The following is a 23,817-nucleotide window of genomic DNA, read 5'->3' on the forward strand; positions in this document are numbered from 1 at the left end:
GTCTCAAAGGGCTGCACAAGCCACAATGAAATATTGACAATAACCAAACTAAACATTTAGTCAATTATTTGTTTCATGCGCTTCATGAATTTATTTTATCTGTCAAATTCAGCCATCGAAATCATCGGGTGGATCCTAACTTCCACATGTCTGTGGAACTTGCCGGAGAAGCATGAGGGGAACCGGTCGATGTATTGATCTGAAAGTGCGGAAATAACACCGGCAACTTTGATACATTCCTCTACTTGAACTGTTACATACTCTGGGTCGGCAGGTCTAAAATATCTACCACCAACTTCTGGAAGCGCAGGAGTCACATCCCCCTTTGATGCCATGTTTTGGAATACTGTACTTCTGGAAGCGCAGGAGTCACATCCCCCTCAGATGCCATGTTGTGAAATACTGTACTTCTGGAAGCGCAGGAGTCACATCCCCCTTAGATGCCATGTTTTGAAATACTATACTTCTGGAAGCGCAGGAGTCACATCCCCCTTAGATGCCATGTTTTGGAATACTGTACTTCTGGAAGCGCAGGAGTCACATCCCCCTTAGATGCCATGTTTTGAAATACTGTACTTCTGGAAGCGCAGGAGTCACATCCCCCTTAGATGCCATGTTTTGGAATACTGTACTTCTGGAAGCGCAGGAGTCACATCCCCCTCAGATGCCATGTTTTGAAATACTGTACTTCTGGAAGCGCAGGAGTCACCTCCCCCTTAGATGCCATGTTTTGGAATACTGTACTTCTGGAAGCGCAGGAGTCACATCCCCCTTAGATGCCATGTTTTGCAGGCTTAAAACTGAAGCAATCATTGGACTAGATTCCTGTTAGCCCCGCCCTCTGAATGTGACGGTGCTGCCACACAGTTACATGAAACACTGATGACATCTATTAAACAGACGAGAAGCAAGGAATCATGCAGAGACAGAGTTACATTTTGCTCAATTGAGGAGAGACGTGTTTTGGGCTGTACTCTAGTTACAGATCCAAACTACGCTCTAAAAGTCCGGACCCACGGGCTTCCTCTATTTATTTGGGAGGTCCCTGGTTACATCACTGAAGCTGTCGCTGAGGGAAGGGGGTAATCTCGACAGCTACAGTTAGACACAATATATGATTATTCAGAAATGCAAATGTGCTGACAGTCGTGATATCGCCTTGTCTCTGCTTTGTCTGCGTCACGGTACTTGATGTTCGGCCTTGGTAGTCAGCAGGCCGATTCTGGAAACAAACACTGATACGAGACTGGCTTGCAATTTTTTGGATTGCCAGCTTTGCACAGACAAAGAAAAGTACAATTTCAGCACAATTGATAATAACTATAGCAACGGCCCTTAAGCATAAGAGTTGTGTGTTACTATATACACAATTATTCTAACAATTAATAAAAAAGCAAATCGTGAATTAATTAAATCATGAAATAAATCATTGAAATGTAAAATAACGGATCGGTTATTTAAATAAATGATTAAATATTGAAATTACTAATTAAATGAGTTGATTGTATATCGACATATAATAATTTAATAATAATATCATTTATATTTGAACAATCCTCTTTATCATGCTGTTAATATTAATATTTTGGTATCAAGATACCGATCAAGACATCGTCATTGCAGGATGTTTTCAGAGGGAAGTGGCTACTGAGCTTGCCGTGTCACAGCAGATTGTAAACAGAAGAATGTCTTTCTGGAAATGCAAAAAAAGAAAAAAAAATAATAATAATTTATGAGGAAAATGTAGCTAAATCATAGATGAGATATATGGATTGTTAGAATAATTGTTTCTAAATTATCACAAAAAACTTTGTGTTACATTGAGTTCTGTCAAGTAAGAAGACAAAAGCTGTCTTTGAAACCTACCAAGAAGAATGCTCGTAAAATTCCACTGTGTAAGGGGGAGAGCCACATGAAGGGTTTTCTGTTTTCTCTCATGTATGGTAATCAACAGAAGGATGTTGTTCTGGCCCAAGGACTTCAAAGCGGAGAGACGACATGATCTGCCCAATTTCCAGACAAACTCTTTTTAAACTATTTTATGGACCTCTTTTTGAACTATTTTACGAACTCTTTTTGAACTGACCTTTTCTGTGAACTTTTTGCGACCTTTGTCCTTTGGAAACAGCCGTGGCCATGTGGTCGGGGAGGGTCCAAAATAAAAGAAGGAGGCATACAATCTTTTGGCAGAGTGTGCTGGAGATTGTAGAAGGATACAATGTCCGGACGACTCTCCTCAATATATTGAGTCCAAATTGAATTCTGTCTGTTTAATTCTTTGCCTTTTGTCTTGTTTAATAGATGTCATCAGTGTTTGAACCTGACATGGATGTTTGTATTTTAGTTGTGTGTAGGAGTAAAAAAAACAAATCAAATGACAAACTAGTTGCGCTACATGAGTTTCCTTTTTATTACAACAATACATTTCATGAATACAATCATAGGAATGAAGGAAAATGAAGACATGATTTGTGTAAATGACGCATCATAAATAATAACAAAATATGATATAAATATAGTAAATTAGTCACAGCTTATTGAGAACATGGCAGTGCACGATTACGTTGCGTAACATCACACTTTTCCAGCATGTTTCTGAAGGTGTAGAACAATGTGCTCCATACAACAACAACAAAAACTCCCTTTGGGAGGAAATACATGTCAATGACATTTACAGAACACATTTTTCTATGTTTTTGGGCTTAAAAGAAGTCAGATGACTGCAGGCATCCTAGATGAGACTGTCAATGCTGTTCTTGTACACCTGAGGGGGGTCCTCAAAGTCAGAGTTGCTGGGAAGGGGAAAGAAAGACATTAGCTCAGAAATTCTTTAGCTCCTAACTGATCTTTTTTTTTTATGCAAGAAGGATGACTGATTAATTGGGGGCCTTACCTGCTCAACTCAAACTTGTTTGCTTTCCTCCTTAGTCGTTTCAGCACCCACATCACCACAGACAGAGTAGACAGGGACACGGCGCCCCCTATTGTTGCGCCGGCCGCGATGGCATTAAACTGAGACGTGGAAGCTGCAGAGGCAGGGATGTTAAAAATCTGAATGATTTGACTTAAATCGGGGCATTGATGGGGTGGCCCGTGTAGTTTCTTACCTAGACATGTTGGAGGCGTGGCGGTCCACAGGCCTGGCTGCGTGCACGCCGCGCTGAGGGCACCTTGGAGCTCGAAGCCTTCGTCGCAGCTGAAGGTGCAGACTGTATCTTGTGGGTAGGGGGTCCATGATGGGAGGAGGGAGGGGGTGCAGTTCATTTGGGCTCCCTTGGGAAGGTCAGGGGCGGGGCATGTTATTGCTGCAGAGACATAGAGGGAATAAGACATTAATAATCAGTATGTTGTCAAAAAGGAGTGCAGGTTCACTATAGTTGGCAACCACTCTATCTTTTTGATGGAGCGAAACAAAGAACCGTAGTTAGTCAAAACGAACACAACAAAAGCAATGGGGAACAAATGTGATACAGAGGTATTAATATTATCAGTGGAGGAAAATTATTAGAGTATTTAAAAAATATCTAAGTATTGAAATGAGTGCACAAAGCAGAATTACTCTTGCTAAAAAAAACATTTTACTACATGCCTAGTTTCTCTTGTTATATTCTTATTTTACTGTTATATTTTAATTCTTGTTGTTGCTTTTTATTTTTATTCTTATTGTAATATTTTCAATTTTATTTCCATTGATACCCCCATTATTTACTTTTTATTTGTTAAATTCTACCTCAATTCTGTACACTGCTGCTGGAATTTTAATTTTCCTGAGGGCACTCTCCTGAAGGAATCAAAAAAGTACTATCTATCTATCTATCTATCTATCTATCTATCTATCTATCTATCTATCTATCTATCTATCTATCTATCTATCTATCTATCTATCTATCTATCTATCTATCTATCTATCTATCTATCTATCTATCTATCTTTGTCTAATTATTATTGCTGTGACTGATTAAGTTTAAAAAAAACTCCACAAGATGGCAGTTTCAAGTATCATGAGTGGTCAGCATCCAGCAGCTTTGTTTACCTCTGCATGCGCTTTAAAATAATAACAATACAAGAATAATTCATTTACAACCAGGTGTTCCAAGCTACCAATCAGGGACAGGTGAGGGAAAGAGTCTTCAGGGCGACATGCAGGAAGTGGAACTAAAATAAAGAGCGCTGACAGGAAATGAACACAAATTAAGGAAACATAACCAGACGTGAAGTGACAGATCGTCACAATTTCTGTGATAAATGTCCATCAACAACACCCTTGCAAAGTGCATTTTGTCCTCACCTTGGCAGTGAGGCATCGTCTCGCTCCACTCTGCAGCTGACGTGCACGTCGCCGTGCTGGCCCCCACCATCTGATAGCCGGCGGAGCAGCTGAACGTGCAGGTGCTCCCGTAACTGAACCTCACATCCGGGTCCTCTCCGCAGCGGACTGTACCATTGTCTAAGCCAGGCAGGGCGGGGCACTGGACAGCTGCATTAGAAAATAGGAGCAATTATCAGTCATTGTTAGCGAGGTAAACACAACAGGTGGTGAGAATGTTGCACGCACCAACACAAGTTGGTTGCGAGGCGTTCCAACTTCCAGACGCTTCACATCGCAGAGACTGGGAGCCAGACAGGACGTAGCCCTCATGGCAGGCGAACACACACGAGGACTGGAAGCCAGAGGTGGTCACGGGGTCCCGACATGTCATAGATCCTCTTTCTGGACGCGACAGCTCCGAACACCGGACCACTGTTGTTGATGACGAACACATGATGAAGTTGTTGGCTACCTCCTTTGGCTGATTTACAGCCCAAAGGGCTTCCACTCACCTTCGCATGTTGGAGGCGGCTCTGACCAGCTCTTAGAGGCGGTGCACCTTAAGGGCCCCGGCCTGCTCAGCTGGTAGCCGTCCTCGCAGGAATATTGGCACAGGGAGTCGAAGGAGGAGTCGCCGTGTTTGCCGGTGCAGTCTACGCTCCCTTTGGGAGGCACGGTCAGCTCATCTTTGCTGCACTGAACCACTGCCATGAACAAAATAAACAGGATTATAGTAGGAGATTATACTGGAAATGTGCACAATTTAAAGGTCATTTGTTATCTAAAAAATAAGGTCATTATATATTTTCAACAATTTTTCAATCATTTAACCCTCTGGGTACATTTGATTAGCCAAACAGGACATAAAGTCCTTAGTTTTTGAAGAGCGTAAAACATTTTGGATTCATATTATTTATTTATTTTTACTTTTTTTGCTTAAATTTCCTAAACAAAAATTTTAAACATATTTTTTTTACCCTATTGAAGGTTTTTTTTTCAGCTCATGTTTTGCAAATGTACACTAATAACAACTGTGACATCATTCCATCAAAGTCCTTCAAATGGTTAAAAACCAAAAAAATAAAAATGACATGTTTGATATTTTCATTAAGAGTTCAAATTGAGAGATTTGAGCAGAAAAAGTTGAAAAAAAAGTGTTTTTATTCTCTTTGAAAAACTGATGACCTTGATGCCTTGTTTGGCTTTGGGGTATTGTTTAATAACTGCCTGTGTTTTGCACACTGAAAGAATTGGAGTATATTGCATTGTATAACGAACTAACACAACACAAATTATGGCCAAAATACATCAAATATTTACTGAAAGGACAAAAAAAGTCAGCCTTTGTCCCATGAACGTTAAAAGAAGGTTAATCTATTATTTTGAATCAGTTTATATTTTTGGTTATTTAAAAGAAGGTCCCCTATAAAGAAAAATTGCTAATTACTACAGCCTGCTTACTTTTTTAATTAACAACTGTGACATCATTCCATCACAGTCCTTCAAATGGTTAAAACCAAAAAAGAAAACAATACATGTTTTATATTTTTATAAAGAGTTAAAATTGAGATATTTGAGAAAAAAAAGTAGCTTTTTATTTTAAATTTATGCTCTTTGAAAAATTAAGGACCTTGATGCCTTGTTTGGCTTTAATAACTGCCTGTGTTTTGCACGCTGAAAGATATTGTACAATGAAATGGAGTATATTGGATTGTACAACGCACTAACACAACACAATTATCAGTCATTGTCAGCGAGGAAAACACAACAGGTGGTGAGAATGTTGCACGCACCAACACAAGTCGGTTGCGAGGCGTTCCAACTTCCCGACGCTTCACATCGCAGAGACTGGGAGCCAGACAGGACGTAGCCCTCATGGCAGGCGAACACACACAAGGACTGGAAGCCAGAGGTGGTCACGGGGTCCCGACATGTCATAGATCCTCTTTCTGGATGCGACAGCTCCGAACACCGGACCACTGTTGTTGATGACAAACACATGATGAAGTTGTGGGCTACCTCCTTTGGCTGATTTACAGCCCAAAGGGCTTCCACTCACCTTCGCATGTTGGAGGCGGCTCTGACCAGCTCTTAGAGGCGGTGCACCTTAAGGGCCCCGGCCTGCTCAGCTGGTAGCCGTCCTCGCAGGAATATTGGCACAGGGAGTCGAAGGAGAAGTCGCCGTGTTTGCCGGTGCAGTCTACGCTCCCTTTGGGAGGCACGGTCAGTTCGTCTTTGCTGCACTGAACCACTGCCATGAACAAAATAAACAGGATTATAGTAGGATATTATACTGGAAATGTGCACAATTTAAAGGTCATTTGTTATCTAAAAAAAAGGTCATTATATATTTTCAACAATTTTTCAATCATTTAACCCTCTGGGTACATTTGATTAGCCAGACAGGACATAAAGTCCTTAGTTTTTGAAGAGCGTAAAACTTTTTTTTTTTTTTACTTTTTTTGCTTAAATATCCTAAACAAAAATTTTAAACATATATTTTTTTACCCTATTGAAGGTTTTTTTTTCAGCTCATGTTTTGCAAATGTACACTAATTAACAACTGTGACATCATTCCATCAAAGTCCTTCAAATGGTTAAAATCAACAAAAAAATAAAAATGACATATTTGATATTTTCATTAAGAGTTCAAATTGAGAGATTTGAGCAGAAAAAGTTGAAAAAAAAGTGTTTTTATTCTCTTTGAAAAACTAATGACCTTGATGCCTTGTTTGGCTTTGGGGTATTGTTTAATAACTGCCAGTGTTTTGCACACTGAAAGAATTGGAGTATATTGCATTGTATAACGAACTAACACAACACAAATTATGGCTAAAATACATCAAATATTTACTGAAAGGACAAAAAAAAGTCAGCCTTTGTCCCATGAACGTTAAAAGAAGTTTAATCTATTATTTCAAATCAGTTTATATTTTTGATTATTTAAAAAAAGGTCCCCTATAAAGAAAAATTGCTAATTACTACAGCCTGCTTACTTTTTTAATTAACAACTGTGACATCATTCCATCATAGTCCTTCAAATGTTTAAAACCAAATAAGAAAACATTACATGTTTTATATTTTTATAAAGAGTTAAAATTGAGAGATTTGAGCAAAAAAAGTATCTTTTTTTTTTATGCTCTTTGAAAAATGAAGGACCTTGATGCCTTGTTTGACTTTAATAACTGCCTGTGTTTTGCACACTGAAAGATATTGTACAATGAAATGGAGTATATTGGATTGTATAAAACACTAACACAACACAAATTATGGCCAAAATACATCAAATATTTACTGAAAGGACAAAAAGTCAGCTTTTGTCCCATGAAAGTTAAAAGAAGGTTCATCTTCTTATATTATTACAATATCAAATATAATATAATAATATATCAGTATGTATTATATACTGAGTATATAATATGTAAATATTACATATAAGTTATATTTTATATTGCTACTATGGTACATTTTTAGTCTACTTTATACCTTTTGTTTTCGCCCTCTTTTTGTGCCTTTGTGTGCATTATCTTTTCCATCCTTACCCTTTCCATCCTTTGAAACGGACCTTCTGTGTGGAACACTTTCCCTTGTGGATTTTGTCTAAATCTGTCTAAGTCTCTATCTATTATTTCAAATCAGTTTATAGTTTTGATTATTTAAAAGAAGGTCCCCTATAAATCAAAATTTCTAATTACTACAGCTTGTTTATGAGCCAGGAACATAAAAAAAATATACGTATTTTCACTTTTCAGAAAAAACAAAAAAATGTAAACAAAACACAGGCTCATCTTACTCATCTTAAACACAGCTACAGATGTGCGAGCCGTAAAAAATGAAAACAACTTCCCCAAGTGACCCCAGTTCCTTTTACTTATACATAGTAAGTTGTATAAATAATACTTTTCCTACTGTACATTCATAATGGCCCTGCAAATATGCTTAATTGGATGCTTACCACGCTCACACTTGTCTCCATAAAAGCCTTCAAAGCACTGGCACATGTGGCTGTTAATGGTCTCCACACATTCTCCATGGACACAGGAGTCTTTCTGACAAGCGGCTAGCACAAGAAAAAGGAGGTTAGATGCTACAGTTAAAAAAATGCGGTGAGAACATTATAATTCCTTTGGCCTTACCGGTGTAGCACAAGGCCGTTTTCCTTTTCTCGCATCTCTCGTCGTTCCACTTCCCGGGCTGCGATCCCCTCTTGATGTACATCTCCACACAGTCCTCGCTCCTGCCTAGCACCTGCCCGTTCTTGCCATTGTTTGGTTCCCCCAGAGCCCAGTTGGTGGCCTCGGCCGTGAGAGCCTTGTTGGTGCCCACCCACGTCCAGGTGCTGTTGACCTTACGGATGCCGATCCAGTAATAGGTGGGCATCTTGGGCAGCCAGCTGTTGAGATGTGAGATCTCCTCCTGGTTCTGGATGGCCACCATGTCGGTGTAGCGCTCCTGGCACCACGCTCGGGCATGCTCCCAGTCCATGGTGTTGTTGGAGTAGAAGTAGGACCAGCACTCCACGCTCGTCTGCATGCATAGCACTGGGGATGGAGGCACAGGAGCACACGTTAGAAACGCAACAGATATGGATCACATGTGTATCGGAGCAAGTGCATACTTGAGAAAATAATCGCCAAGCTGCTCCATGAGGTGAACTTCTTGCCAAATAATCCACAGCAGAATTCCTAAAATGAGCAAAAAGATGATTACAATCCCCCGTATTGATATATGTGCGTATTTAAAAGTCCATACTCACCATTTTAGATGATCTTGTACAGCAGATGTCTCTGGTTGGTTGACGAGCTGAGACGATTGTGACTTCATGGGCTCCGCGCGTCTCCTTATATCGTCCTCACTCGCACTTCCTGGAAGCCGTAAGAACCTTTTTGGGGGAAATTCCCGCCCCCTTCCTTTCACTTATTCCCCGTCTGCTAAACATTCCTAAGGGTGGAGCGTAATAATAAACAACGATAAGAGCATACAAGAATGATAAACATGAAAAAGAAGCACAAATAAAACAAAAATAACAACAGTGATCAAATAAATAATACAAAATAGCTAAAGACTTAATAAATTAGACAATTTAGAACAGGGGAGTACAGAATATGAAACAACAATAATAATAGAATTAAAACAAAAAAATCTAATAAATTAAACCAATAAAATAATATACTATATATATAACAAAAAATTTAAAATAAAAAACATTAACTAAATAATAACATTCTTTTTAAATAGAATCGAATATAAATTGTTTTGCCATTTTACAATGTAATATAGTCATAAAAATGACTAATATTCGTTTTTTGGGAATTTTTTTTGTGTAGCCCAATTATATTTTACTTAATTTTTGCATTTGTACCTACTATATATTCATATTGCAGAGAACCACAAATGATGCTAGTGTACACATACAGAACAGGCCAACTGTTTGGACACACTTTCTCATTTCTATGCATTTTCTTTATTTTCATGACTTTAAAACTATGAATCAACAACACATGTGGGGTTATATTCTTGACAAAAAAAAGGTGAAATAACTGAAAACATGTTTTATATTCTAGTTTCTTCAAAATAGCCACCCTTTGCTCTAATTACTGCTTTGCTCACTCTTGGCATTCTCTCAATGAGCTTCAAGAGGTAGTCACCTGAAATGGTTTTCACTTCGCAGGTGTCATAGTTTTGATGCCTTCAGTGGAAATCTACAAGGTAAATAGTCTTGAAAATAATGAAAATGCATAGAAATGAGAAGTTGTGTCCAAACTTTTGGCCTGTAATGTATATTCTAAATATCAAACATAATCTAACCCTCAGGGGACAAAGCCTGACTTTTTTTTGTCCTTTCAGTCAAATTTGTTGCTGTATTTTGGCAATAATTTGTGTTGTGTTACTCCATTACACATGAGTTTTTTTTCATGTTGAATTAAAGAAATTCTATGTCCAACTTTGTTCACAGGTGGACGACACACTCGCAGTTTTTCAACAATACAAAGCCAAACAAGACATAAAAGTGATTCATTTTTATTTTTTTGCTCAAACATCTTCAACCCCAAACCAAAATATGTAACATATAAGGTTTCTTTTTTATTTTAACCCTTTGAAGGCCTTTTGATCTAATGTTGTCACAATTGTTAATGATAGTAAACTTGCATAACATAAATTATTTAACTAATTTAATCCTGTGCCATTATCTGATCAAAAGGCTTTCAAAACGCTAGAAATAAAAATAAAAAAAATTTCATGATTGACAATTTTGTTTACTGAAAAATGTTTGCAATAAATAGTAAAACAAATATATTTTGAAAATAAAGGAAAATTAAGGACTTTTATGTTCTCTTTAGCTTTGAATATAATTCCAATTGAATGTCCCCATAGGGATAATAGTATTCCAATATAACTCAGTAAAAGTGTGGCAATATAAGGTATGAGTACTAAAACCCTTGCTCGGAAGATGCTCGGAAGGATGAAAGTGGTAAAGGAGTCAGGCTGGGGGAGTCACAGACTTGCACTCACCTTTAACAAGCAAAAAGTGACAAAAAGGGAAGCAAAAACAATGCGATGGCGACCGCCACAAACACTTTATGGTATTTTTTTATGAAGCGTCTCCCTGGATGGCGCGCTGGAGCGGAGGCGCCTGCCGGCTGCACGCCTTTCCAGAAGTGACAGTGCATTTCCTTCCTCTGTGAGGCGAAACATTGCATGTTGCCTGACACCTCTTCACCTCCGCCATTTCTTCCTGAAAAAGAATAGCGATGTCGTTAATTGACCCCAGGGAGACATTCGCTTTTCTGTCTGTTTTAAACTTCCGCAACAGATGCTATTTCGATTATTTTGCTATGACTGATGTTAGAAAGGTCAGCTTCCACTTCATAGTAAATGGGAGGGACTCCTGACAGTCTGAACCAGGGGTGTCAAACTCATTTTAGATCGGGGGCCACATAGAGAAAAATCTACTCCTAAGTGGGCCTGACTGGTAAAATCACGGCACGATAACTTAAAAATTAAGACAACTTCAGATTTATTTTTTTTGGTTTAAAAATAGAACAAGCACATTCTGAAAATGTGCAAATCTTAATGTTGGTTTTTTTACACTTGCATGTTGCGGTTAATAGTATTCTACCTTTATTTGTCGTTATTTATACTTTCTAAATAAATTATGTGATAACGTTCATCCGTCAACTCATTGGTGTTAATTTCCAATCCATCAAGATAAAAAAGTATATTAAAATCAAATTACAGTATGTTATTTATGTAGTTTGCTCATTCTCCTCAACTAGTGCACTAACATCATGTGGTTTATTTTTTTTCATATGTAGCATCATTTACAAATATACAAATAATTGCTATTGCGACATCTAGTGGACACAATTAGAACAGCAGTTTCTTTCATTCAAAAAATGACAGATCATTTTTATACTTAGCAAACTCATCCCGCGGGCTGGATAAACCTGTTCGCGGGCCTGATCCGGCCTTACGTTTGACACCCCTGGTCTGAACCCACCATTAAGAAAAAAACGTAATTTTTGTACTGTCATTATGCACATGATCTATACCACTTACTTCAGTGTTTCTTAACCATCTTTGGTCTGCTAGCAGCTAGCGCACCATAGACAGCCACCAAAAAAATAATGGTTTTGTGGTCAGTATGGGCCGCAGCGGTACTCAGTTGTAATACACTTTTCCACCACTTGTGGCAGTACTGACAATATCAAACAAACTACAAGTTTGGAGCTAAAGTCAGAGAAGTTTGCTAGGTGCAAAAATTATGACTAAAGTGGTGAAGTATTTTCATCTGTACTTTATATATTGTGTGTCACGTGGGGGGGTCGCAGCTCGCTGCGGGGTTGTTCTTCCAACGCAAAAGACGGCTTCGGACGACAGCGTGAAGGTAGGGTTGGATTTATTTAACAAAATCACTCACTACCACAAACACAAAAATACAACAAAAAAAAGGCAAGCGTGCCTAAAACACAAAAGAAGCTGCTAGTTAGCAGAAGCTATGACATGGACTATGACTTACTTGGTCAGCAAGAGACATGAACCGGTGTGACAAAGACAACGAACGCAGAACGAGTGAACAGAAAGAAAGACTTAAATAACACAGACATGATTAACAACAGGTGCGTGACTCAAAACGTGAAACAGGTGCGTGACATTACAGGTGAAATCTAATGGGTGACCATGGAAACCAAACAAAACAAGGAACTGAAACCAGGAACTAAAAAAGAGTCCAAAAAACAAACAGCACATGGCCAAACAAAAACATGATCAACAGACATGACATTGTGAATAAATTGAGAACAGGAAGTGAACAAAAGTTTTAGCAACTGCTATGTAAAGGAAAAGGGGTAGGAATAAATAAACTCTGCTTCTTCCTACTCCTTTTCGAACATGTTGAATAGAGAAACTGGAAATTGTGATGTATCATTTTGTATGCATGCATGTTCGAAATAAACTCAAACTCAACTCAACTCAACTCGACTTTAATTTTATTGACATTTGAAAAACCGATAATTATTATTGATGATTAATTTAGTAAGAGTGTATTTATTTAGTAACTGTATGTATAATTATTTTTCATCAGTTTCTATGAGTCCCTTCTTTTGGAGTATATTTGATTAATATTTATTTTTGTAATCAGCCTGACCTAAGCCTCGACGATAATCTTTGTGATTAACACATGCTTTCATATAGTTTCAAATAGGTTTACAAGTTACCCTGTTAAACTGTAAATAGGTTATATACATTTTTTTGAATACCATTAAAATCAAGAGTAAGATTAATATTTCAGCGCTAATACTTGAGTAGGTCAAAAAGGTTAAGAAACCCTGACTTAGTTGATTTTTGAGCAAGAAGCAGTAATAGATTATATCTGTCTATTACCTGACCCCTTCTATGTTAGCTTCCTCTCTTTGTTTAGAATGTATATTTTCTGCTGGATCTACTCTCTATTTCATGCTGCAGCTTTTACATATACTGTAATATTGTCCATGGTAATTGTTACATTTGTATATATTATCTACAAATATATTATATCAGTATATATCATATACTATATATATATTTATTTATATAGCCCTAAATCACGAGTGTCTCAAAGGACTGCACAAGCCACAACGACATCCTCGGCTCAGATCCCACAATATGTGAATATTACATATATGTTATATTTTATATTGCTACTACGGTACATTTTTAGTCTACTGCAGGGGTCACCAACCTTTTTGAAACCAAGAGCTACTTCTTGGGTACTGATTAATGCGAAAGGCTACCAGTTTGATACACACTTAAATAAATTGCCAGAAATAGCCAATTTGCTCAATTTACTTTTAACTCTATGTTATTAATAATAATAAATTATATTTACACTTAATTAAACGGTTTAAAAGAAGAGAAAACACGAAAAAAATGACAATTACATTTTGAAACATAGTTTATCTTCAATTTCGACTCTTTAAAATTCAAAATTCAACCGAAAAAAAGAAGAGAAAAACTAGCTAATTCGAATCTTTTTGAAACAATTTAAAAAAGAATTTATGGAACATCATTAGTAATTTTTCCTGATTAAGATTAATTTTAGAATTTTGATGACATGTTTTAAATAGGTTAAAATCCAATCTACACTTTGTTAGAATATATAACAAATTGGACCAAGCTATATTTCTAACAAAGACAAATCATTATTTCTTCTAGATTTTCCAGAACAAAAATTTTAAAAGAAATTCAAAAGACTTTGAAATAAGATTTATATTTGATTCTACAGATTTTCTAGATTTGCCAGAATAGTTTTTTTAAATTTTAATCATAATAAGTTTGAAGAAATATTTCACAAATATTCTTTGTCGAAAAATTAGAAGCTAAAATGAAGAATTAAATTAAAACGTATTTATTATTCTTTACAATAAAAAAAATAAATGTACTTGAACATTGATTTAAATTGTCAGGAAAGAAGAGGAAGGAATTTAACAGGTAAAAAGGTATATGTGTTTAAAAATCCTAAAATCATTTCTAAGGTTGTATTTTTCCTCTAAAATTGTCTTTCTGAAAGTTATAAGAAGCAAAGTAAAAAAAATATATGAATTTATTTAAACAAAAGAAGACTAAGTCTTTAAAATATTTTCTTGGATTTTCAAATTCTATTTGAGTTTTGTCTCTCTTAGAATTAAAAATGTCGGGCAAAGCGAGACCAGCTTGTAAGTAAATAAATACAATTTAAAAAATAGAGGCAGCTCACTGGTAAGTGCTGCTATTTGAGCTATTTTTAGAACAGGCCAGCGGGCTACTCATCTGGTCCTTACGGGCTACCTGGTGCCCGTGGGCACCGCGTTGGTGACCCCTGGTCTACTGTATACCTACACTATCCTTTGCACCCTTACACACTCCATCCTACTGTGTGGAACAATTTCCCTTGTGGATCATTAAAGTTTGTCTAAGTCTAAGTCTAAGTCTAAACCCTGGACTGGATGCCAGAAAGCATGGACATCATTTAGCTCAGAGATTTTGTCTCAAATTAGTCTGCATATGACTATATGATAATTACACAAACACAGTAATCGTCATTCAAAAGCATTCTTATTTTTGCAAAGGCCCTTTTGAATAAATATCTGATATCCATCCATCCATCCAATTTCTACCGCTTGTCCCTTTTGGGGTTGCGGGGGGTGCTGGAGCTTATCTCAGCTGCATTCGGGCGGAAGGTGGGGTACACCCTGGACAAGTCGCCACCTCATCACAGGGCCAACACAGATAGACAGACAACATTCACACTCACATTCACACACTAGGGCCAATTTTTTAGTGTTGCCAATCAACCTATCCCTAGGTGCATGTAACAGTTTGTAAAATAAATAATGCCTAGTTTGAAAAGAGTGAGTTAATATTCAAAAATGAGTAAATACAATTTAAACAAATTTAACTGACAATGTTTTAGGACCTCTAGTTTTTTCCACATTCAGATTGAAACCAAAACTTAATTGTTATTTAACAATGCCTGGAAATCAATGTTGCTCCTAGTCACTGACCCATCTGAGGGCTTTCTAATAAATGGATGGATGATAATTACACAAACACAGTAATCGTCATTCAAAAGCATTCTTATTTTTGCAAAGGCCCTTTTTTAAATACTATTCTGATATTTACTGTGAATTTCCGCTCGGGGGCGGCACTGTGAGAAGTAAAGAGTTAACGACTGTCTCTTTAAGACCGGAAGTAGCTGTTTGCGTCCTTATAAGGGGTTCCTGGTCCGGAGTAGATTCACGTGTTCAATACATTACAATGGCAACTATGTCGGACACCCTGGCCACAATCCCAGCTGTAAAGATTGATGAAGGCACTTTTAAGTACATTTTGGTCCGAGTGAAAGTGAAAGACGGTGACGAGTACAAAGATATTGTCCGCGGCACAAAAAGTGCAGAGTATCACAGTAAGTTATATGCTCGTCAGGAGAAATGTCAAAGCTTTGCAGCTGCACAGAGCATTAATGTTGCCTTGGAAATTGTGCAGCGACTACTCATTGAACTTGACATTTATTTATATGTGCACCAGTGAAATTAGTCCAGGCATGTGTTGCACGTTTATGACTCATGCAAACTCTGATTTATTCGCAGGCCATATTTTTGAGGAGCTGGTGCTTGCCATGGAGGCCTTGGGTATGGAGTGTGAGTGCCTCGGCGGAGGGAAGATAGAGCACAACAGTCAAGCGAAGACATTAAGGGTGTATGGAGAATCCACTGTAAGTTGACATGTTGTGATGGACGCCGCCGCCGTGAGTCAACCGGAAGTGGCGTCGTACCCGCGTGTTTTCAATCAGCATTAATTATTATAATTTTTTAAAATACATTCCTAACAGTCGTGGTATATTATGAATGTAAAACAAACCTCAATGAGGACAGCCCGTCTGTTTTTTCCATAATTATGTTAGAAAGACGTCAACGGTCGTTGCTTACGGCCGCCATCTTTGTTATCGCTTCCGAACCGCGTTACACGTCTGTTTATCTGTCAACATACTTTATTTCAATTATTTATTCCAAAAGGGACAAGCGGTAGAAAATGGATGGATTTATGAAAACACTTTACCTGAAGACCGAACAAAAAAATGCAAAACAGGCGTAGGAAAGGACGATTCCCGCCTTTCTTCCTGCTGCCAATTCTTCGGTTAAGTTCGGCCCGACCTTACCTGTGTGAGGCGCTGAACAAGGCGCCACCTGCTGGTGCTAGACCGAACTACAACTACAATTAATGCAGGTAAACTAACTAAAGGGTTATCTGCCAGAACTAAAAACTCATCCAAATAAACCTTCTTCAAATTAAATGTATTAATGAAAAATCTGAATATTTAATCGTAATTGTTTCAATCTTGAAATAAAATATTGCATAATTGCACTGAAAGTGTTAACTTTATGGTGCGTTCCGGGTCGTTTTTAGACGCACTGCAGCTTCATTAAATGGTTAAAAATGCATTTTAACAATTAAAAATATCAAATATTTTTAGATTATATTATAAATACAATGCTCAAGTATTTTTTGTTAATTAAAAAAAGCGGATTTTGTTAGGTTTTTTTTTTTTTTACACCCCAGGAGTCATGTGTTCTACTAATTGGATTGTGCAGGTGCACCTCATGATGTGGCTTGTTAGTATATACTCTACAATATGTTGTGATATCACAATCTCCTGTTGTGTTTTCAGGCTTTCGGCAAAGCAGACCATTCCTTGTCAGCAGAGAAGTTAAAGAGTGTTTTCGATGACTATGAGATCGCCTGGACGATCACATAAAATGTCTTCTCATGTGCACTCATTAAAGTAATTAAGTTATCAAAAGGCTACCATCTGAAAATGTTTTTTTTTGGGGTGCAACACAACTCTGCAAAGAGCTCTCTCAAACGTTTGCTTTTAATTGATTGGTGTCCTAATCAGAGGCTCTTTGCCAAGCGTAAAGTCCATACAGGAAACCGTGAGCCATTTTGAATCCGCATGAAACACATCCTGTGACTCAAAGAGGGAACGTTTAGTTTTTATATAAAACTCGAAGGGAAAAGTGAAACTGGATCTTATCATGTTTTCTTTTTCTGCACTGTGGTGCGAGATAACAGCTGGGCTACCTACAGACAATACTGCAACAATAAACAGAAACCTAGTAGGAAAGTGAAAGACAAGTTGGGATACGATCCAAACACCAGAAGGAACACACTTGACTTTCAAGTAAACTGGTGCAGTTCACTTGGCCTCAATTACACGGCTACACTGACCAGTGGTGAAATACAAAAAAAGCATGCAGACATGACAAATATGTACCAGACAAGTGCTGTCTCTAATAGTGACTTTATTAGTACATGACTAAAGGTCCAGGGGTTTTTCCACATGTTTGGCTGATGACCTCCCAAAGGTGCATGTTGCATTTCTGCAGTGGAGCCATTTTTATCATCACCTTCATTGTTTTGCCATGAATCTCCCTTTCAAGAGGAATTAGACCCCCGAAAGACCTAACATGGAACGCTGGCACCATTCTGCTAATTACCCCGTGTGACCTTGAAAAGAGAAAAACAACAGACCCTTCTTCCTTCCAGTTCCCTTCCTTAAATCTGGAGCCAGTTTCCTGTGGGCCGCTAACCTTTCCATTATCCTCAAACAGGCAGCAGGGGAATCTACCCTCTTCTCGGAAAAGCTATCTCCTGGTCTGATGTGGAAAATGCTGTCACTCCAACAAAAAATGCCTGATATTACATTTTAAATGTAGAAATGTTGAAAAAAAAATATTTTTTCAAAAGTCTTAACAGTAAAGTTACAACTAATTATTTTAGTAATAAAATATTTGCAACAATTGTTCTAATGCAGGAAATTTTTTAAAAGTGGAATAAAATTGCACTAAAGTTTTCAATTAAAAAACCCCAAAACAATTTGAGTCAGAGTCGAAGTGCTTTTATTATTTAAAAAAAACATTTCTGGTACTCTCTAACGAGTGTAAAAATAACTTAATAATCCAACTAAAGTAAAGACTGCTGACACCTATAGTGGCTTAACCACATCGCAGGCTTTAATACATTTTTTGCCTTAAATTATGCATTTTCAAGCATAAAAATGGCTAAATAAACAAAAAAACAATACAATACTAGTATTGGCCACTGGATGAATTGATTAACGTGGACCCCGACTTAAACAAGTTGAAAAACTTATTCGGGTGTTACCATTTAGTGGTCAATTGTAAATCATCAATCAATCAATGTTTATTTATATAGCCCCAAATCACAAGTGTCTCAAAGGGCTGAATAAAATATGTACTGTACTGTGCAATCTACTAATAAAAGTCTCAATCAATCAATCAATGAGAGCAAGCCAATCAGAGCGCACTTTTCAGTATCGTGGCCACTGATTGGCTCAGCCTCAGGCAGCGTTACTATATTGCAGTGGTTTTCAAACTTTTTTCACCAAGTACCACCTCAGAAAACACTTGGCTCTCCAAGTAGAACCTTTATTTAACCAGATAAGAAACCCATTGAGATCAAGATCCGTTTTACAAGGGTGACCTGGCCAAGAGGTCAACAGCACGTCACAGAGCAGTTTCAGAAAAGTAATACGTTAAGACATACATTTTAAAATGCATAATAGAGAAACAATACAGATTTACACCTTTTAAAAACACAGGCACTGTGCAAACGTCTCTCGCTATCCGTCCCTCAGGATAGAACGGAAGGCTCTAAATGGAAGTAGTTCAGAGAGTTTCAGTTTCGTCTGCAATGCCTTCCATGCCAGAGGGGCAGCAATGCCAAAAGCTCTTTTGCCAAATCCAGTCCGTATATGGGGAACAGTTAAAACATACAAATTGTTAGAGCGTAATGCATAAGAGCTGTTTTTTCTTTGTAACAAAGTACACAAGTATGGAGGCATTAAACCTAAAAGAGCCTTATAAATGATAGTCAGCCAATGTGTGTATCTGCGTGCGCGCAATGAAGATAAGTCTGATTTCATACACAGTTGACAGTGGCGGGTGAGACTACGACAGCCAGTAACAAATCTTAGTGCTGAGTGAAAAACAGTGTCCAAGGACCGGAGGCATTTAAATGAAGCACTAAAATAAAGCACGTCTCCATAATCAATTATGGGCAAAATAGTCGTTGTCACCAATTTCTTTCTGACTTTAAGAGAGAAGCAGTTTTCATTTCTAAAAAAGAAACCAAGCTTTACCCTAAGCTTAGAGACCAGGTTGTTAATATGGGCTTCAAATGAAAGCTCCTGATCAAGAGTAAAACCCAAGTACTTGTAATTTAAGACCTGCTCTATAGGGTTTCCATTTGACTTTACAATATTTGGAATAATTTCCAGTAGCACCCTTGAATGAGAGAAAACAATTACCTTGCTTTTATCTGTATTTAAAACCAATTTAAAGGCCTACTGAAATGAATTTTTTAAAATTTAAACGGGGATAGCAGATCCATTCTATGTGTCATACTTGATCATTTCGCGATATTGCCATATTTTTGCTGAAAGGATTTAGTAGAGAACATCGACGATAAAGTTGCAACTTTTGGTCGCTGATTAAAAAAGCCTTGCCTGTACCGGAAGTAGCGTGACGTCAACGGGTGAAAGGCTCTTCACATTACCCCATTGTTTTCAATGCAGCGAGAGCGATTCGGACCGAGAAAGCGACGATTACCCCATTAATTTGAGCTAGGATGAAAGATTCGTGGATGAGGAACGTTAGAGTGAAGGACTAGAATGCAGTGCAAGACATATATTTTTTCGCTCTGACCGTAACTTAGGTACAAGCTGGCTCATTGGATTCCACACTCTCTCCTTTTTCTATTGTGGATCACGGATTTGTATTTTAAACCACCTCTGATACTATATCCTCTTGAAAATGAGAGTCGAGAATGCGAAATGGACATTCACAGTGACTTTTATCCCCACGACAATACATCGACGAAACAGTTTAGCTACGGAGCTAACGTGATAGCATCGTGCTTAACTGCATATAGAAACAAAATAAATAAACCCCTGACTGGAAGGATAGATAGAAAATCAACAATACTATTAAACCATGGACATGTAACTACACGGTTAATGCTTTCCAGCCTGGCGAAGGTTAACAATGCTGTTGCTAACGACACCATTGAAGCTAACTTAGCAACCGGACCTCACAGAGCTATGCTAAAAACATTAGCTATCCACCTACGCCAGCCAGCCCTCATCTGCTCATCAACACCCGTGCTCACCTGCGTTCCAGCGATCGATGGTGCGACGAAGGACTTCACCCGATCACAGATGCGGTCGGCGGCCCGGAGGAAGTTAAGGTGAGTTTGGCGGCAAGCGCGTCTGCTATCCATCTCTGTCCTCCTGGTTGTGTTGCTGTAGTCCGCCGCTAATACACAGATCCCACCTACAACTTTCTTCTTTGCAGTCTCCATTGTTCATTAAACAAATTGCAAAAGATTCACCAACACAGATGTCCAGAATACTGTGGAATTTTGAGATGAAAACAGAGCTTTTTGTATAGGATTCAATGTGTCCGCATACTTCCCGTTTCAACGATTGACGTCACGCGCATACGTCATCATACAGAGACGTTTTCAACCGGAAGTTTAGCGGGAAATTTAAAATTGCACTTTATAAGTTAACCCGGCCGTATTGGCATGTGTTGCAATGTTAAGATTTCATCATTGATATATAAACTATCAGACTGCGTGGTCGGTAGTAGTGGGTTTCAGTAGGCCTTTAACCTCTTAAGGCCCACGCTGTTTGTTTACATGCTTTTTTTATTTGTCTTTGCTATTTGGGCTTATTTGACCCTAATTAGAATAAAAACTAAAAATCATCTTTTGATATGATGTACTTAGTCCATAAGTACACAAACGTGTACTTCATGTGTAGAAACATGCTCATTTTTATTTTTACACTTTTTTTTCTAAATTCCATTGTATGTTATACTCTTCTGACACCACCAGAGGTTTTATTCAACGAGTATATTTAATATGTTTTGGGCACTGTAACATTACGCACAGTTTGAACAGGAACATTCTGTTTGAAAATGTAATTAAGTGCCATAGTGGTGTATAAAGAGGGTGTGGCCAACTAAACAACAGGCGCCATGACTGCTACCCGGATATATTCAATTGCTGTTGTTTTGACGTCAGTTTTTCTGACAAAATAAGCCAAAATAATACATCCATATGTAGTTCTGAACATACTCCAGCTCATAAACTTACAATAAAACAGGCTTCTATTTTGTCAAAGTATAATTTTGCTGCCATATTTGATGCACTGCATGTAAGTGTATTTTTTTTTAAAATACAAAGGCCTCTATTTAGAGGTGTTTTCCTAAAACAAGACGCAAATAATTATTTCCTCGGCCGACAACAGCAAACTTTTCCGGTGCGCTGCCGGGAAACAGAGCGCGGCGAATGTGGGATTGTTTATTCCGCGTTGGCTCTTCTCATCACACAAACAATAGCTTCCCGCAGTCGGCTTTCATGCTGACCGTTGGCTCAGCTCCAGCACATACAACTTCACATTCCTCAAAGCTGGTGTCATTTTATAATGATTAATACAATATTAAGAATAGACTCATTTCCTGAAATAGATTACTGTTGCCAGTAATATTACAATATATGGCGTTTGCTTGATTATAATATTCATACAAAACACTATGAGCACTTTTTACGGTCTACATCAGACCTGGGCAAATTAAGGCCCGGGGGCCACATGCGGCCCGTTAAGCTTTTCAATCTGGCCCGCAGGACATTCCCAAATTTTTTTTTTAGATATTTAGTTGGAAACTGCAGCCGCCAATATGATGTGCAGTGATGTTTTCAAATTACCATAATTCTTGAACTATACAAAATATTTCAATGGTTGGAATCTGCACTTTTGCATGATATACTAGTTACTATGGTAATCTAATTAGTTACTATGTAATCTAATTAGTTACTATGGTAATCTAAGTCACAGCAGCTCAGACGAAGCACCAAGCAGTGTGGGTGGGGAGCGTTTCCACAGAGTGTTTCCAGAGCGGCCAGCCTGAAATGCGGGTGTCAGGGACAGACGTGGAAGGAGATTTTTACAACAAAGTTCTAAAGCTTAGTGATGTATCAGATGCATCAGATAGTAGGTGGGTTTTTTTTACCCTTCACGTTCATATTTCGCTGTTTTTGTTGCATTTTTGGTGCCTCTTGCTTGATTGTAAAATATGTCGATCGAGATGGAGGGTGACGTTCATATGTTGTCAATATTCAGTGTTTTATCGTTCATAGTTAATATTGTAAATCCCACATTCTTTATTTTCATGTACATTCTGGGTGTCTCATTCAGTAAAAAAAAATGTAAAATTCCATTCCGTTTTTTAAGGCGGTCTGTATACCATTTTTAGCATTCAATCAGACATTAATGTGAGGGGTTTTATTGTATTAGTGTTCCTAAAAATAGATATACCGGCCCCCAGACACATTTTTTTTCCTCTAAATTTGGCCCCTCCAGTCAAAATAATTGTCCAGGCCTGGTCTACATTTATAGTTAAATATTCAAAGGGTTAAAGTAAATGCAGTTTGATGCAGGGCACATAAGTTCCATATTGAGACTTAATATTCATATACAGTACTTATGCCTTATATTCCAATAGACCAGGGGTGTCCAAAGTGCAGCCCGCAGCTAATTGTTTACCGGCCCGCCACACATTCTGCAAAAATTGCAAAATTGATAATATTGCAAAAATTTAAAAAAACATTTAAAAAAAGTGGAATGAGATGAAATCTAACAAGAAAAAGTTGCAATGTTGACACAAAGCTGCCATGCAGAATGTTTTTTTTCTTTTGTCTTTGTTTATTTATTTATTTTTTGCCATTGCTGAAAAAAGAAAGACTAAAAATCTATGTTACAATGAATTATTACTTAAAAAATATCACTTTAAAATGTTTTATGTGGAAAAAATATTGCATGTATTGTGTGGTTGCCATAAAAAAAACATCAACGTTTTATTTGACAAAAGAGCATAATACAAACAAAATAATAGTTCAAACGTAAAATCGACAGATATATCTGAAGTTGATCTCGTAATTTAAGTGTTAAAAGTAAAAAAAAAAAACTAATAAAAATGTATCACTTTATGAGTGGGGGACTTTTTGAATCCCAAATATATTTAGTAGGATTTTATTTAACATTTCACTGTGATTACTCAAAAATATGAAATAATTAAAATCAATGGTGTCCTACATTATTGATCTTTTAGGGCTTTAATTACTGAATAATGCATATTTCAGTTTTACTATAAAAAAACAAAATTGTCTTTGACAGAAAATGCATAAAACCTTTTTTTTTTTTCTACTTTATATCAACCTGAAGTTGACATAGAGATTTACTGTAAGCGTTAAATAAAGATAATAATAATTTGACTTATTTTTTACATTTTAATGACTGAGACCCTTTATGGAATTCTCTTTACAATGAGATAAAAGACTGTAAAATATATATTCTAATCGGAAAAAAATATAAAGACAGAACAATAAGATCATATGGACAGCCGTAA

General features: G+C 37.4%; 2 protein-coding genes across 3 annotated transcripts; one reads left to right on the forward strand and one right to left on the reverse strand.

The window, feature by feature from the left end:
* Positions 1 to 2,394: 2,394 nt before the first annotated feature.
* On the reverse strand, positions 2,395 to 16,401 carry LOC133644613 (E-selectin-like). Of its 2 annotated transcripts, none has more exons than XM_062039257.1 (12): positions 16,385 to 16,401; positions 10,823 to 11,045; positions 9,066 to 9,250; positions 8,928 to 8,994; positions 8,446 to 8,850; positions 8,265 to 8,369; positions 6,369 to 6,560; positions 6,103 to 6,288; positions 4,289 to 4,477; positions 3,108 to 3,305; positions 2,894 to 3,026; positions 2,395 to 2,792 (listed from the first exon to the last, which is right to left on the reverse strand). In XM_062039257.1, exons 3-12 carry the CDS (start codon positions 9,066 to 9,068, stop codon positions 2,732 to 2,734), a joined length of 1,539 nt encoding a protein of 512 aa, XP_061895241.1. In that variant the 5' UTR covers positions 9,069 to 9,250; positions 10,823 to 11,045; positions 16,385 to 16,401; the 3' UTR covers positions 2,395 to 2,731. The 2 variants fall into 2 exon arrangements, with proteins under 2 accessions (XP_061895241.1, XP_061895240.1); XM_062039256.1 differs by lacking the exon at positions 16,385 to 16,401 and adding an exon at positions 12,330 to 12,364.
* Positions 15,543 to 17,129, forward strand: si:dkey-51e6.1. Its single transcript, XM_062038680.1, has 3 exons — positions 15,543 to 15,731; positions 15,916 to 16,040; positions 16,995 to 17,129. Exons 1-3 carry the CDS (start codon positions 15,584 to 15,586, stop codon positions 17,079 to 17,081), a joined length of 360 nt encoding a protein of 119 aa, XP_061894664.1. The 5' UTR covers positions 15,543 to 15,583; the 3' UTR covers positions 17,082 to 17,129.
* Positions 17,130 to 23,817: the final 6,688 nt, after the last annotated feature.

This window comes from Entelurus aequoreus, linkage group LG27 (genome assembly GCF_033978785.1).
Source record: "Entelurus aequoreus isolate RoL-2023_Sb linkage group LG27, RoL_Eaeq_v1.1, whole genome shotgun sequence".
NCBI classification, from domain to species: domain Eukaryota; kingdom Metazoa; phylum Chordata; class Actinopteri; order Syngnathiformes; family Syngnathidae; genus Entelurus; species Entelurus aequoreus.

Coding starts and splice junctions, on each gene's coding strand:
- si:dkey-51e6.1 (XM_062038680.1), top strand. CDS start 15,584: ATGGCAACTATGTCGGACACCCTGGCCACAATCCCAGCTGTAAAGATT. Junction 15,732..15,915: donor AAAAAGTGCAGAGTATCACA/GTAAGTTATATG, acceptor ATTTATTCGCAG/GCCATATTTTTGAGGAGCTG. Junction 16,041..16,994: donor GGGTGTATGGAGAATCCACT/GTAAGTTGACAT, acceptor TTGTGTTTTCAG/GCTTTCGGCAAAGCAGACCA.
- LOC133644613 (XM_062039257.1), bottom strand. Junction 8,851..8,927: donor CTTGGCGATTATTTTCTCAA/GTATGCACTTGC, acceptor CTCCATCCCCAG/TGCTATGCATGCAGACGAGC. Junction 3,027..3,107: donor CACGCCTCCAACATGTCTAG/GTAAGAAACTAC, acceptor CTGCCTCTGCAG/CTTCCACGTCTCAGTTTAAT.